The sequence below is a fragment of the Rhamphochromis sp. 'chilingali' genome (genome assembly GCF_963969265.1).
Source record: "Rhamphochromis sp. 'chilingali' genome assembly, chromosome: 3".
Classification (NCBI taxonomy): domain Eukaryota; kingdom Metazoa; phylum Chordata; class Actinopteri; order Cichliformes; family Cichlidae; genus Rhamphochromis; species Rhamphochromis sp. 'chilingali'.
This window is the reverse complement of record NC_137931.1, coordinates 37,164,332-37,179,808: the sequence shown is the minus strand read 5'-3', so window position 1 is coordinate 37,179,808 and position 15,477 is coordinate 37,164,332. Positions and strand designations below refer to the sequence as shown.

Sequence of the window (15,477 nt, the reverse complement as noted above, 5' to 3'; positions counted from 1 at the left end):
AATTGACAACGACTGACCTTGGGGGGAGACCCGCTGCCGGTTTCGGGGTTAATGCTCGGTGTGCGCGTTGAATCTGGAGGTTGATGTTAATATTAAGCTCCTCTCTGAGCCAGGCTTCCAGAAACTGGGTCAGCGATTCTGCCTTAGATTCGGCTCCCTCTTGTATTCCGTAGATCCGCAGATTGTTAAGTCTGGATCGCAGTTCCAAGTCATCCAATTTGGTCATCATCGCTTTTTGTTCTCTCATTAGTTCTGTCAGGATTTGATTGGCCTCGTGGCTCCACGTCTCTATTTCTTCCGTGCGCGTCAGCGCAGCTTCTAATTTCCCTTCTTGTTCTTTAAGTTCTGTAGTCATGCTCTTAAACTTCTGGTCGATGTCTTCTTTGAATTTAGACAGTTCGTGTCTCATTTGGCCAGTAATTTCTTCTTTGAACGTCGTGAAGTCTGATTTCAATTCATTTTGGAGTGATTGAATTTGTTTGCTAATACAATCCAGTCCGTTTTGAAACGCGGCCATATTAGCTTCAGGTGCTAGCTTGTCCTCGTTGTTCGGATGTTTTATGTCTTTACCTTGGGTGTCCGTAGTTTTTTTATTCTTTGCTTTTGTCGTCCCTCCGCTCATCTTCCAAAGTTGTTTTGTCTCACGCTTCAATTCGTGTTTTAGCGGAGTTTATCTACTTGGCTTACGGGAGCTCTGTACTTATGCGACCATACTGCTCTACCGCCACACCAGAAGTCGTAATTCATTATTATCATGATTTCATAAATACTGCTTGTTTTGGTGGCACAATGGTCAGCATGGTGGCCTCACACCAGAAAGCGTTTGGTTTTGATTCCACAAGCCAGTTCTGTTTGTTTGTCCATGGGCTCTCTCTGAATTCTCCAGCTTCTTCCTACAGTTGAAAGACAGCAGGTCAGGTTACCTGATTCTGACCTGTGATAGGAGTTAATCAGAGACAATGGTCATCTGTCGCTGTGTGTTAGCCCTGCAACAGACTGGAGACTCAGCAGTTGGGATAGGCTCCACCACCAACAGTGTTGAAGTGGAGAAGTGAAAGATGGGTTGATCGATTAGAAGTGGATGAGTGGGTATCAGTCCAGCAGAGTTAGCTGTGTTTGCTCTCGGCTGCCTCTACACTTTGATCCTTTAGTCTGAGTCTGAGAGCAGGCAGGTTTCAGCTGGATGTAAAGAATTTCAAACTAGAACAATAAACTGATATTGAGGAGCTCTTCACATCCAAGGGAATGCTGTCTGAGGTTTTTTTAGATATTTAAGGGGCAGCTTCCCTTTTCTTCTGCCACACCAACCTGACTCTGCAAAGGAATTTTTTTGCTTATTGTAAATCTACAAATATCAGCCTTAAACCAGCGTCTCATCTGGAATTTATTCTTGCTCACATTCACTGAATCATTCATTCCCCCTTACACATTCCTCGGTGTCTGCAGAAATAAACCCTGGTTGGGAATCTCTGGCGTGTGCTGCATTTTGTGGTGTGATGGTATCTCTGCTGGAGTTTTTCATGTTGCTGGTTCTGAGAACTGATGAAGAGCAGTGGTTTCATCCCCAGAGTTAAACTCTTTTCTGGATCCTCTCAGCCTGCAGATGTTTCCTCTTTGATCTGCCTCCTCTTCGTCAAATGAGGTGATGCTGCAGCAGTTAATGCATCTGTCACAGTACAGCTGAAATTTCACCTTGCCTCTCACCTCAGCCATCAGCTCACAGACCCAGAAACACTACAACTATCCACTCACCATCATCCCAAAGCCCGATGCCTTTTTTTAAAGAGCACCGTAATCACCAGGAGGCGTCACACATCATCAATAATTCAGACTGGATGAGAGTTTGACAGCATCAAAGAGGAAAACTCACAGGAAGTCAGATCAGTCTGAGCTGAGTGACAACAAAAAGCAGCTGAAAGCGTTACACAGCGAGGACAGAGGAAACTGGAGTGCAGTGTGGCAGCAACAGGAGACAAGCTTAAATCTTCACTGTGAGCTGCGGTCACAGAGTGATAATAGCAACATATAAATTAAATTATTTTACCAGAAAAACAGACAGCTGCAGGTCGAAGTCTGAAACCTTTTTAATGTTTCATTTTTTTTACCTTCTGTCAGGTTCCTGAGCTGATCAGATTAAAAATGTATCTGACAGTCAGTCATGTTAGGAGATGGAGTTTTGACAGAGTGTTGACAGCAAGCTCGTTTAAATCAGCTCTTTGTCTCAAGCTGTGCTCCTTCACGAGCTCTCTAAGAGGTAGAACACTTTAGGACGGCATCTCTCACTGGTTTGTTTTGTTTTGTGGAAGCTCCTGGTTAGAGCGTGCAGGAGGCAGGTCACATGAACGTTTTATGCTCGATATGTAATCCCAGAGTTAAATAGTCTGTGAGCATGTGCGGTACATTTATCAAAGAGAGAGTTCACAGTGAGATATTTAAGTTCTTGGAACAATAAAGTTTATTTAAATTTGTAGCCACAAGAAAAATAAAGTTTCTGTGTTTCCTCCTGATGATTATCAGGATCCTCAGATCCTCTGACTCCCAGAGTGTGAGGGATGATGACACTTTCCTGAAATCTGATTGGTCAGAGGAGCTGGTTTTGTCTCTGACTTCTCAGTTCCTAATTATTCGGATCCTACCCTCTGTCTCAGTCGTGTTGTCACATCTTCAGGTTTATATAAGTTACATCTTTCTTTGTGTTTTCATTTGTGCTCATCCAATCAGATGCTGCAAAATCATTGTGTGTGTACGTGTGTGTGTGTCTGCTGAGACTTACCTACCTGGCTGCTAAATTTTCCCAGCATGCAACAGCCCTTTAATTCCAGGTAAAAATCAGCTGACCATTGACCTCCACCCAGCCTCAGACATCAGCAGGTGGCGGCTGACCATTGACCTCCACCCAGCCTCAGACATCAGCAGGTGGCGGCACATGGAGCACCTCCTCCTGCTCGAAGCTGCTGACCCAGATCTGATCTGTTACCTGTTCCTGATGAGCTGGAGCCAGCGACATCCATCTGGCTGTGGGCCCATGTGATTGGTGGGGCAGTGATTACCTAATGTAGAATGTAAACAGCGACAGCGTGATGTACTCTGCAGCCGATGTGATGGATGTGGACTCAGCGAGAGCCAGGGGGACTCAATGATCCGTTTGTCCCCTTCAATCAGGCGCTGGATTCGGGTCTGCTGAGCTTTTAGTGAAATGAGGCGTCAGAATGAGACAGGAAGTTTCCCTGCCTCGCCAATAAACCTTGGAATAGATCAGAGCTCAGCGCTGCAGAGTGTAAGGACCAATGACTGTAGAAAACACTGGAGTGGAGCTGAAGATTGTGGGTTAAATGGGCAGAGCCATGACAGTGTAAAAGGAGGGGCTGATCTCAGAGCTGCACACATCAGCTGATGCGTCAGCTGATTTCCTTCCATAATTCTAATTCAATTCAGTTTTATTTATACATCGCAAAATCACAACAACAGTTGCCTCAAGGCGCTTTATATTGTAAGGTAGACCCTATAGCACAAAATACTTAGGTTAGTAAGATCCCACACCTCCAGACTCACTAACAGCTTCTTCCCCTGGGCCATTCGGACTGTTAAGGGTTGGGGTTAGGGTTAGGGGCAGGGGTGCCCACAGTCTGAGTAACCCCGATCACTCAGGCCACTCACATGCGGACTACTCAGTCTTCTTTTTCTTTGCACTGATTCCGAGCACTTTGCTTTCCACTGTGTGCCTTTGCTCTTGATTGTATATATTTGTCCTGTTTGTTATGTATGCCTGCTGTCTACTATTTATATTTTATTCCTGCACAGATGGCATGGAGCACACATAATTTTGTTGTTATTACAATAAAAGCCTATTCTACTCTATTCTACTCTATTCTATACTTCCTGTTGGATAATCTCACTTTACATTTGTCTGGAGCTTCTGGGGCTTTGGTTTCTATAGATAATTTCCCTCTTCAAACAACTGCACAGGGAGAGAATGTTTCCATAACATAACTCACCTGTATAAACTTTATTAAGGGGTGTGGCCTCTTTGATTGACAGGTGGATGGTGACACAGGTGGCTGTAGCTGCTAGCTGTTTGCTGTCTTCACCTGAACTGGACCTCTGGCCTGTGTTTGTTCTGTTTGAGCCTTTTGGAGTATTTTTAATAACATCATGTGGCCAATAATATGGCTGCTGTAAGGTTACTGTAGTAACAGACCATCCAAGAAAGCTGAGTTTGAGTTCTGATTGAAATTCTAGGATTTCTATCTCTGATGGTGTGTTCACACAAAGCATAAAGCCAAGTTTCAGCTTGTGTTAGTTCTGCGAATACAGGAAAAGTTTTGGATCAACACCCAATGTGAGAGCTCAATGTGAGAGAACACCAGGAGATGTCGCAGTGGCACCATCTTTTATATACAGTCTGTGATAGCATAAAAACCTCAGCAGACATTACTGGTCTGCAGTCTCACAGCATCTGGTTCAAACCTGCTTACAGAAAAGAGGTCAAAGGTGAACACTGTGCTCTTAAATCCAGTCCAGCATTGTTTGTGAGGTGCACTTTCTCATTTTTCCACTCTAATCTTTTTAAAAATCTCTGGATGAGCTGGAAACCTCACAAACTGAAAACAGCCTGACTTTCTATAATCTATCAGTGCACATTAAGCGCTTAGAAAAGCACAAAACTGAACGCTGACAGAACTTTCCTACCCAGGACTGTGACCTGTACTGCTGTATTTTCATTCTGTGGCATTTGTACTTTTACTGCAGCAAAGCTCTAAATACTCCTCGGTGTTACTGCATCAGCTCATCTCTGGCTTGAATGTTGCGCAGCAGTCAGTGTGATTCAGGGCCTCAGACCAGGACCAACAGGAACACACCTAACATCACCGAGGGGGCGTTCACTGACAGCCAGCAGGGCTTCTTACTGCAGTGTACTGATACAGAACAATTTCTCTCAAATCCATCTTTAACACTTTTGGCTGGATGCTACAGAGCTCCGAGCCAAGCGCCGCTCCTCCAACTAAAACCTGTGACGGTTCTTGCAGTGGCGCTCGGATAAATGTATTAAATCAAGCTGTAAACAGTTTAAACCAATCCACCTTTCAGCTCACTGTAATTCAGAAGAATGAGTTCATCTCTTGGTCGACTCAGCATTTTGTGACATGATAAATCTGCCGTCATGGACGAGCCAGCAACATTAGCACAGAGAGAGAGAGAGAGAGCTCGTTAGACTGATTGGCTCCATTTCTTTCACCAGAAAGAACAGAAAAATCAACTCTGTCATCTACTCAGTCGCTCTATTTAACCGCCATTATTTACAGTCACCACTGTCTGAACAGTTCCTGAACTGATGTTCCTGAATGCCTCTCTGTGAGGAACCCTGTGGTTAAAGCTTGTTGATGGTTCTTGCAGAAGGTGAACTGTTTCATGAAGCTTCATTGGTGTCTCAGTTCGAGCTCAGGTTGCTGTGTAGAACATTCACCTGCTGACTTTTTGTTTAATCAGGTCTCAGATCAGAGGGAGAAGTGATGCTGAAGATAAACTTGTCTCCTGAAATATGACCCAAAGAGACTCACCATTTCCTGTTTTATTTTTGCTAGTTCTACTTCCTGTCTATGTTCTGGTTTCCCATCAGGTCATTACTCTCCCAGTACACTTGCCTGCTCGACTGTCTCAGATTTTTCTTGTCTTTGTCATGTTGTCGTGTGTGAAAGGGTCGAGTTAGAAGCCGTTTAGTTTGAATGACATGTGAAATGATTGTGAGTGATGGTGGAGCGTATGAGGCAGAAATAAAAGACTTACACAGGTCAAAAGCCCAGTCTCCTTCCCTCACATCAGTGCAGATCAGTCGGTCAAACTGAAGAAGGACCCTCTGAGCTGAAGGTGATGATCAAGATGCCTCATCTAACAGCTATGGCTAGTGGCTGCAGAAATCAATAAAATGAACTGGACCTGTTGTGCACTTTTATTGCTAATCGTTGTTTACTGGGTGCAGCAGAAGTTTGTCGACCGCATGTCATCTCTCTGAAGGTCGGACTGGGGCCGCCGGCCTCTGTTTTCCTCCCAGTGCTGATGTGTTTCTGTTGTTGAACCACAATGCATTCAGGCTCCTCAGGACAAAGAGACAGGCTGCTGCAGCTCTGAGCGTAGCTGATAAAACATGCTTTAACGGAGCACGAAGCCCGGGGGAAACAGCGGGCTTTGTTTTAATCTGCGCTGCTGCCTTGGTTCGATCCGGGTGGGGGGACAGGGATCAGAGCCAACTGTTGAAAGCCCACTGGAGTTTCCCAGAGAGACAGAGGTCAGAGGGATCAAACTGTTTTCATCCCATGGCTTCATTCAGACAAGCCTGAAACACACAAAACTCTGATGTTCAGTTAAACACAACGTGAGCCTGAGAACATGAAAGGAGACTGAGCTGATACCTGGGTATCTTTTATATCAGCCTCATGGCATCTCCAGCATGCTGCCCTGAGAAGAGTCATCACATCCACCAAAACCTTACGATCGACTCAAAGTGAGGCAAATGTCTGCAGATTACAGGTAGGCTCGTCTGTCAACCTGTGATTGTTCTTTCTGGATTCTGTCAGTAACTTACAGACCAAACCAGATGAACTGTACTCTATCAGGTGTGTGATGAGGCTGACAACAGCAGGAACAAGAAGCTGTGTGGCTGTGAACTGAACCTGCTGCTGCTTTCTGGACTAAGTGAATTCAGCAAAATCTAAGCAGATAATTCACAACCTGCATTGCTGATTTCCAACCACTAGACACTATAGAGCTAACCACCTTCAAATATAAACTGATAAACTGGTTTCTTATGTTATTTTGGAAATATATTAAGTTCTTGTGCTATTTTTTAGTTAGAATTTAGTTGTCTTTAGTCTAGTTTAGGTTTCATCCATGTCCCTGTGTTTGTGAGTCTTTTCCTGTCTTCTGTGTCAGTCTGTCATGTGTTTCTTGTCTGCGTGTTTCATGTTGTCAAGCTTGTGCGTCATGTCAACGTCTCTCCATGTTTCCTGTTTTACTTCGAGAGTCTGGTGTTTCCATGTTCAGTGTGTTTTGTTTTACTTCCCCTGTGGCGTCACGTTCATTCGTGTCAGCTGTGTCTCCCCAGGTGTTCCCACTTCCCTCATTACCCTCTTGTGTATTTAAGTCTCCTTCTGTTCTTTGACGGGTCGTCTATTTATGTCACAGAATCTTTTTGTTTAAGTAAGTAAGTAGAATTTATTTATATAGCACATTTTCACAGATAAAAATCACAAAGTGCTTCACAATAAGATCAGACATACAAGTTAAAATTAATTAAAAGCCCGTTTGTATAAAAATGTCTTCAGCTGCTTTTTAAAGGAGTCAGTGGAGTCTAGACAGCGTAAAGACAACGGCAGAGAGTTCCACAGCCTAGGTGCCAGTGCCTGAAAAGCCCGATCCCCACGTGTTTTAAATCTAGTACGTGGGACCACCAGTAGCCTCTGACCTGAAGACCTAAGTGCTCGGGATGAAGCATGAGGTTTCAACAGGTCAGAGATATACTGGGGAGCTTCACCGTGCAGAGCTCTAAAAGTTACAACTAAAATTTTAAAATGAACCCTAAAATTTACTGGCAACCAATGAAGAGAAGCCAAAACTGGAGTAATGTGTGACCTCTTGTTTGTACCAGGTAAAAGTCTTGCCGCTGCATTCTGTACAGACTGAAGGCGATCCAGAGCTGATTTGTTGAGACATGTAAAAAGACCGTTACAATAATCCAAACGAGAAGAGATAAAAGCATGAATAATCATCTCAAGTTCTGCCTTTGACACCAGTAGTCTGAGTTTAGAAATGTTTCTTAAATGATAAAAACAGTTCTGGACAAGTTGTTTAGATTGTTTCTCAAGAGACATTGAACTGTCAAATATAACACCTAGGTTTCTGAGACTCGACTGAAATGAAGGGTCTAAAAAACTGATATGCTGCCTAATTTCTGAGAGCATGTGATCAGGTGCAATAATCAAAGTTTCTGTTTTATCTGCATTTAACTGAAGGAAATTGTCATTTAACCATTGTTTGATTTCTGACAGACAATTATTTAAACAAGACAATTTATAAAACTCAGAAGCTTTGAAAGAACAGTACAACTGAATGTCATCAGCATAGAGATGAAATATTGTAACATCTGATAATTTGGCCTAGAGGGAGTATATACAGCAAAAAGAGAATAGGACCTAAAACAGATCCTTGAGGTACCCCAGAAGGCAGAACTGATGTTTCCCACAACACATGATTCATACAGACAGTAAAGGATCTCTCAGATAGATACGACATAAACCATTTTAAAACAACACCAGTAATCCCAAACAAGTCCTTCAGCCTATTTATCATGATGCTGTGATCAACAGTATCAAAAGCAGAGCTGAGATCCAACATAACCAGAACAGTGTACTCTCCAGTGTCTGCTGCCATCAGAATGTCACTAGACACTTTAAGCAAAGCGGTTTCAGTGGAGTGCAATTTGCGGAAACCAGACTGGAAAATGTCCAGAAAATTGTTCTTCTCCAAAAAGTTAAGTTGTTCTGCAACTGTTTTTTCCAAGATCTTTGACACCAATGGTAATTTTGATATTGGCCTGTAACTGCTTGGAAGAGATGGGTCCAAATTTGGTTTCTTTAATATTGGTTCAACAATAGCTTGTTTAAAATAGCTGGGAACTGAGCCAGTATAAAGAGAAGTATTAATTATTTCCAGAATACAGGGGCCAATAGAATCAAACACACTAATGAAAAATGATGGAGGAAGTACATCAAGGTGGCTTGAAGTCAGTTTCATTCAACCAAGCAGAGCACTGATGTCCTGTAAGGTAACAGGAGTAAAAGAGGACCAGATATCAGAGGTAAGCAACGTGTCAGTGTGATACTGAGAGGATGATGGAGAAATATTAGACCTGACAGCAGCAACCTTATTAACAAGATAGTTTAAAAAGTCATTACAATCACATTTAGTATAGACTGGTACACGAGGAATGTCAGGAGAGACAATGTTTTTAATTGTATCAAACAATACTCTGGGATTTTTCTTTTTTGAAGCTATTAGATTAGCAAAATATTCCGTTCTGGCATTTTTTATCATGTCGTTAAGTGAGAAAATTGATTCCTTGAGATGTACCTTATGGACCTCAAGCTTGGAAGCCTTCCATAAACATTCTAATCTGCGACAATATCTCCTAAAATTTCAAATATTTTCATTTATCCAAGGACAGAAATTTGAAGAATGGACAACATTTAGTTTCAGAGGTGCCACCGTATCTAAAATAGATTTACATTGATTGTTAAAAGACAAAATAAGTGAATCGATATCATTTTGAGCCATTCAAGGGACAAACATGGCAGAGAACCTTCTAGCAGCATCCTGGTTTATAATCCGCCTTTGGATCATCAATTTAGGAGGTGAAGGATCCACGTAAAATGACAAATTAAAGAATATACAACTATGGTCACTCACATGGACATCTTCCACACATACATCATGTATATTTAAACCCAGGGAGAAAACACGATCAAGAGTGTGGCCCTTTGTATGTGTGGGGCCGGAAACATGCTGCTTAAAGTTAAAAGACTCAGTGATAGTGATGAGCTCATCAGCAGTGTTACAGGAAGTGTCATCAATATGAAGGTTTAAGTCTCCCAATATTACAACCTTCTCCAGTTTAATGATCAATGTCAGAAGGTCGTTAAATTCAGTTAGAAAGGCCCCAGCAGGTCCAGGAGGTCAATAGATTAAAATACAGTAAAAGGTTTTCAGAGAACCCACCTTCATCATCTGTGACTCAAATGAAGAAAAGAAGCCCGAGGTCATCAGTTTGCATATGAGTCTGTCCTGGTAAACAGCAGCAAGTCCTCCACCACGTCCTAAAAGACGCGGAGTTCCAATGAGAGAACAGCCAGACGGGCAGATTTCATTTAAGTGGACAGCAAAATAATCCTTATTTTGCTGCCACGTCTCAGTCAGACACATAAAATCTAGAGACTCTTTAATAAAAAAAAATCATTTAGAATAAATGATTTTTATGGTGAGCTTTAGCTTTCGAAACAGAAACTCCTCAGAGTTTGATGGTGTGTTTAAGGTCTCATCTGTGTTTCCTGTCAGGAGATGATCTCAGGTTTCACTCTGTAAATCAGAGAGGGTAGGTTTGTTCTTCTCGCAGTTCTCCTGTAGGATGACAAGTTATCATCCAAACGGCTGGTCAGAAATGCCGGGATGGCCTCATTTAAGTCTGCAGGGAGCCGACAGCCTGACGGCTCCAAAATAACAAACAGACCTCAGAGTTAACACTTCAGCTTCACCAGCACCTGCACTGCCTGGAGAAAGGTGGAGAAGCTGCAGAGAGCTGCAGCTCCGTGCTGAAAAATACCACTTGTATCCAGGTGAGTCAGAAACACTGAGAATATGTCCACACTAAACGTTTTCGTTTGAAAACGTATCGTTTTCTCTCAGTTTTGACCTTCAGTCCACCCTGAGATGGAGTTTTTGGTCATGGAAAACGGAGGTGTTTGAAAACGCTCTCCAAAGCGGATACATTTGGTTTTTGCGTCACAGTGTGGACTGTGAACCTGGAGCTTTTCGAAAACAATGATGCATTTTAGTCATATGATGCAGTCATGTGACCAACTAAACTAAGATAGTGGAGAGCATTATACAGCAGTTGTTTTGTTTGGTCTCAATTTTGACAGTCCTATTGTCAGTCCATTTAAAAAACGTGGTTCTTTTCCTCGACATTTTGCCGCGACGTTTCTAAGAGGCAGAAAGTAAATAAACCGCAGACAGAAATGAGGCAGGCCGAATTGTCTTACGTTTCACGCATGCACAATACAGCAATGTAAGTGTTTTCTGTCGTTTCAGTGTGGATGAACAACTGTTCGGAAACAAAAAAACCCTGAAAACTATAGTGCGGACGCGGAGTGTTTTTAGACAAAAACGTTGTTTTGAATTTTATCTGGATTAGTGTAGACGTAGTCTGAAACACACTCGGCCAGTGTTAAGGTGTTTGAATACATTTATTTAGCACCTGGAGCTCAGCGTCAGGATCTCATTGGTGGTTGATGTCTCATGAGTTTTTCATGGAGCACCTGCAGGCTCAGCAGAAGATCAAAACTCGGGTCCAGGTTTATCCCAGATACGTTTGATCCCAGGCGAATGTCGTGGACAAATGTCTGAGTTAGAGGCGATGACGTTTATATTTAGTGTTTTTATTAAGTATTCTTTCTCATATTGTGGTTTCTGTACTGAGATCACAAAATGTTCATGAAAGGAAGAACATCTGACATCCTGACAACCTCTGAAATGAAGAAGCGAGCAGCATTCTGCTCAGAGTGATCTAAGTTTAAATCACAGCCTGTTTGTGCGCACACTGCAGATCAGTGTGTGTGTGTTTCATTGTTCCTCCATCACACACATCCAGTGGTCCAGTGGTTAAATCTGTGCAGCTGCGATTAACATCACACAGACTCACAAACACGAAAAACACTACACAGTGTGTTTCTCACACACACACACACACACACACACACACACTGCTTTTATTCTGGGAGTGAAACGAGTAAAATCAGCTGCTTTTTTGTTTCTCCTCAGGAAATGTTTCATGCTGCAGTCCGCACAAAACTTTCTGGAGCTCAGGAACTTGCATATTCACTGGGCTCTTCATCATCATCATCATCATCATCATCATCATCATCTTCCTGAGCAAACTGCTTTTGTCTCCTTCTCCTCTTCATCCTCCTCTTGATTTCAGGTGTCTCAACTCAGATTTAACCCAATTATTCTGCTGTGATCTCATGGCTCTGAAGCGAGGATCGTCTCTGATCTGTGACGTCGTGTGACTGTGTGCGTGGCCACAGTCCTCAAACTTAAACATTCTTAAAATGAACTCTTCGTGGTCCTTTGAAACTGCTGAGAGTAAAAACAGGAAATGACATCACAGTGTACCCAGAAACCTTATCTGTTCAAAACCAAACATTGTCCTGACTTCAGGTGACCTCAGGTGACCTCATGCTGCTGCGTATTTGGAGGTGAACTGCAGTAAAGCGAGGTGTCGACCTGACGGCCAATCCAACGTTTCTGTTCTCGCAGGTCTGACACTTCAAATCCTTAAAGCTCCGCCTGTCAGTGCATCGTCACAGTGACGGACAGAGGACGTGTCCTGCATCACCGTAGCAACAGAGAGTGCAGCATCTCTTTGATCTGCCTCCAGCTGTCTGATGGTTTCAAGCATCAGCGGCTGCAGGTGATAAACTGATCACCTGCAGCCGCACCTGAGCTGAGACATCAGCAGCTTTGAGGTGAGTGCCTGGCTCAAAGGTCACAGCAGGACTGATTATCATACCTGAACACACCTGCAGGGAGGTCTTCATGTTACAGTGTGAACACCCGGCAATGTGGTGTAAACAACAAAAACAAACGCACACGCTGAAGTAACACTCGGGTCTTGTGGAAACATGTGAAGTGGCCACAGAGGAATCAAAAGGTGGAGCTGGAAATGAGCAGCACAGGTGCCCTCCTCCGTTAGTTTGCTTCAACCCACAGGAAGCTGTTTTAAATGAATGTATGTTCTGCTGTATGTTTTGTGTGTCATGTATAAACTTTTGTGAGGACTTCGTAGGAATCGGTTCACAGTTTTCATGTCACTAACAATCTGTTCACACTTCAGAAATAAAAGCATATCAGATTTTTTTTTCCAAGACCAACTGAACATGTAAACCAGAGTCTGTTCTCTGATGTTCTCCTCTGATGGTTTGAAACAGGAAGCTGTTTCTTGGTGGTTTTGTGTGGGTTTGTGGAGCGTTGCTCTTTAGTAACAGATTTAACTTCCAGACACGAACAGGACTGACTGATCTGATTGATATTCTCCTTTCTAAAACTGTTCTCCTCCAGAACCAGTTCCACCTGCAGATGGTGACGGGTGTTCCAGAGTCCGGTCTGTCTGATTTGCTGCTGACTGTTCTGCAGCGGTCCGGTTGGCGGGAGGGGACCGCCGTGCTGTGTCGGGGCTGGGAGGAGGCTCGGGGTCTTCTGCAGCTCCTAGACCATCACAGCAGTGCATCGTGGGAGGGCAGCAGGAGGGTCACCTGGCACCTGCGAGCCCTGCTGAACCTGACGCAGTTGGCTCACGATGACACGCAGATCCACGACTTCCTGTCTCGACACTTCCGGCAGAACCAAGCCTCACCAGCCTCAGTGCTGCTGTTCGGGGCCGACCCGCAGTGCGCAGCGGCTGTGCTGCGCAGCGCCCAGGACCTGGGCCTGACGTTACCCATGGTACACTGGGTGCTGGGTCAGCCGCTCAGCCCCGACGTGCTGCACACCATCGGGCTGCCGCTTGGCCTACTGGCCTACGGTGAGGTGGAACGGAAACCGCTTGACTACTACGTTAGAGACGCCCTGCAGCTCATCACCAGGGCTGTTGCTGCGGCGACTGCGGTGAGGCCAGACCTGGCTCTGATCCAGAACACGATGAACTGCTACGACAAACCCAACAAGCACGAGCTGCTGACCTCAGGACAGTACCTGTCCAGGTAAGAGGACACTTTAGTCTCTCAGTTTAGATATCATCACAGAATTGGTTTCACCTTTCTCGATTTGATGTTTTCATAGCTATTTAAGCAAGGACAAAAAACATCACAACCCAAAGAAAAGATTTTACTCTCCCAGTGTTCTTAGAGCTGTGGATTCACAGGGAGGACCAGGTGGACTTCATCTTAGAGCACACCTGAAGCTGAAGACTTACAGTAAGGTAGTCACATGGAGCAGGCCTGATCATTTAGAGCTTTGACTCTTCATACTTAATACAGTTTTATGTAAATCTGTTTCAAAAAAAGCACAGAAGAAATCATTTTTCATCAGTCTGTGCCTCAGTCTGCCATGCTGATGGTTTAGAAGTTTCCCTTACGGAGACAAAATAATTTTATTTAATTATCAAGTTAATTAAAAAACATTGAGTAACACTTTATAATACGACCCAAGCCCTGAAAAGCAAAGTGTGCTTAAGATGCAAGATGGGGAAATATTGTTTTTCTCCAAAATAACCAAGAAATTATGCAGTACTTAAAATTAACTACAGTATAGTTTGTCTCTACTGTACTGTAAAATGCAATTGCATTGAAGTTCCATCAATTGCATTGAAATGCATTCAAATTCCATTAATTACAGAGGAATTACAATCTTATTAAAAGCCCCATTGGACTCCTGGACCCCTATTTATCAATTATTGGTGATAAATTACCTTTAACCTTCTGGAACGTGACTGAACTATGAAGCAAGCACTGCTGAAACAAAGGAGGCTGTCACAAACACAGCAGCTGAGCTCGTTTGGAGGCAGAGCCGATAAGAAGGAAACTGTAACAGGATTAAAGCCTCTGCAGAGGTAGGCGTCAATATGCAGACTGTACAGAGAGGCTCGAATGCAGCCGAAGATCGTCCCAGATTCAGCATTTGAGATAAAACACAGCTCTCATCGACAGACCAGTGTCACCCTTCTGTGTGTCTCATGTTTGAAGCTGCTCTGACTGAAAGGAACGGATACATCACTCTGTTCTCAGAATTAAACATGAATTCTTCTCATAATTAGAAAGTAGTGCAGCAATTAATGTTTATGGTAGATTTAATGAGTTATTTCAGCTTTACTGTCAGCACTGAGATTCAGCTCCAACAACTGTTTGATGGAAAAACCAGGTGAATTTGATTACACCATCCACACCTGCAGGCAGGAGGAGTTTATATTAATACTGCCTTATATTCATATATACAGTACGTGTGTTGGAAATAAACATGTTGGATCTAGCTGTTATTTATGAGGAAGTTTATTACAGTTCACACTCTCTAACCTCCAGCAGCCTCAGAAGAATAATGTGTTGATGGAAACCAAAATGTTTCTTTCATGGGGATCATTGATGTATTTGAACCAGTTGCTGCCATTAACCAAAGGTGTGTTTCTGAACATGAGATCCAAAGTGGTGCCAGCATTTCTCATTACTCTGAGAGACTTTGAAGGTGCAGTCAGACATTCTTTAAGATATATTTATGAGTAAAGTATTTCTCTATTAAATAGATTAATGTGTAACTTCCAAAAAACTGATAAGTTTAGCTATCAGTAACCTAACACATAGACTTATGATTAATCTATTAAATATGCACACGAGCAGTTGCCAGTTTGCGAAATCCGCCATGTTCCACCATATTTGAATCCTTGGCTGGGAAGGACATCTTCCGTCTGCCTAATGGTTTTGCACATAGGTGACAAGAGACCGGCCACATACATACTAAGCCAAAGGCGGAGGAGAGGAGAAATTACATGCGTTCATGTGTGAATGAGGAACATTTAAATTACTTTCTGCGCCTTCAGACTCAAGATATAAAGCATCATACCTGTGCTATCATCGAAGGAGAAAGAAACAAAAATATGAAGGAACGAGACAACCAGAGGTAGTTGTTAGGTTGATTTTGATAATAGTTGTCTATATTGTACTT

General features: G+C 43.1%; 1 protein-coding gene across 1 annotated transcript in view; it reads left to right on the top strand.

Moving 5' to 3' along the window:
* Nucleotides 1–15,477, top strand: part of grin3bb (glutamate receptor, ionotropic, N-methyl-D-aspartate 3Bb) — a gene marked incomplete at its 5' end in the record, with an annotated part of 70,102 nt that overhangs the window by 34,058 nt on the left and 20,567 nt on the right. Inside the window, one exon of the mRNA XM_080879137.1 lies at nucleotides 12,886–13,526. Coding sequence (XP_080735263.1) covers nucleotides 12,886–13,526 — 641 coding nt within the window. The remainder of the gene's footprint in view (nucleotides 1–12,885; nucleotides 13,527–15,477) is intronic.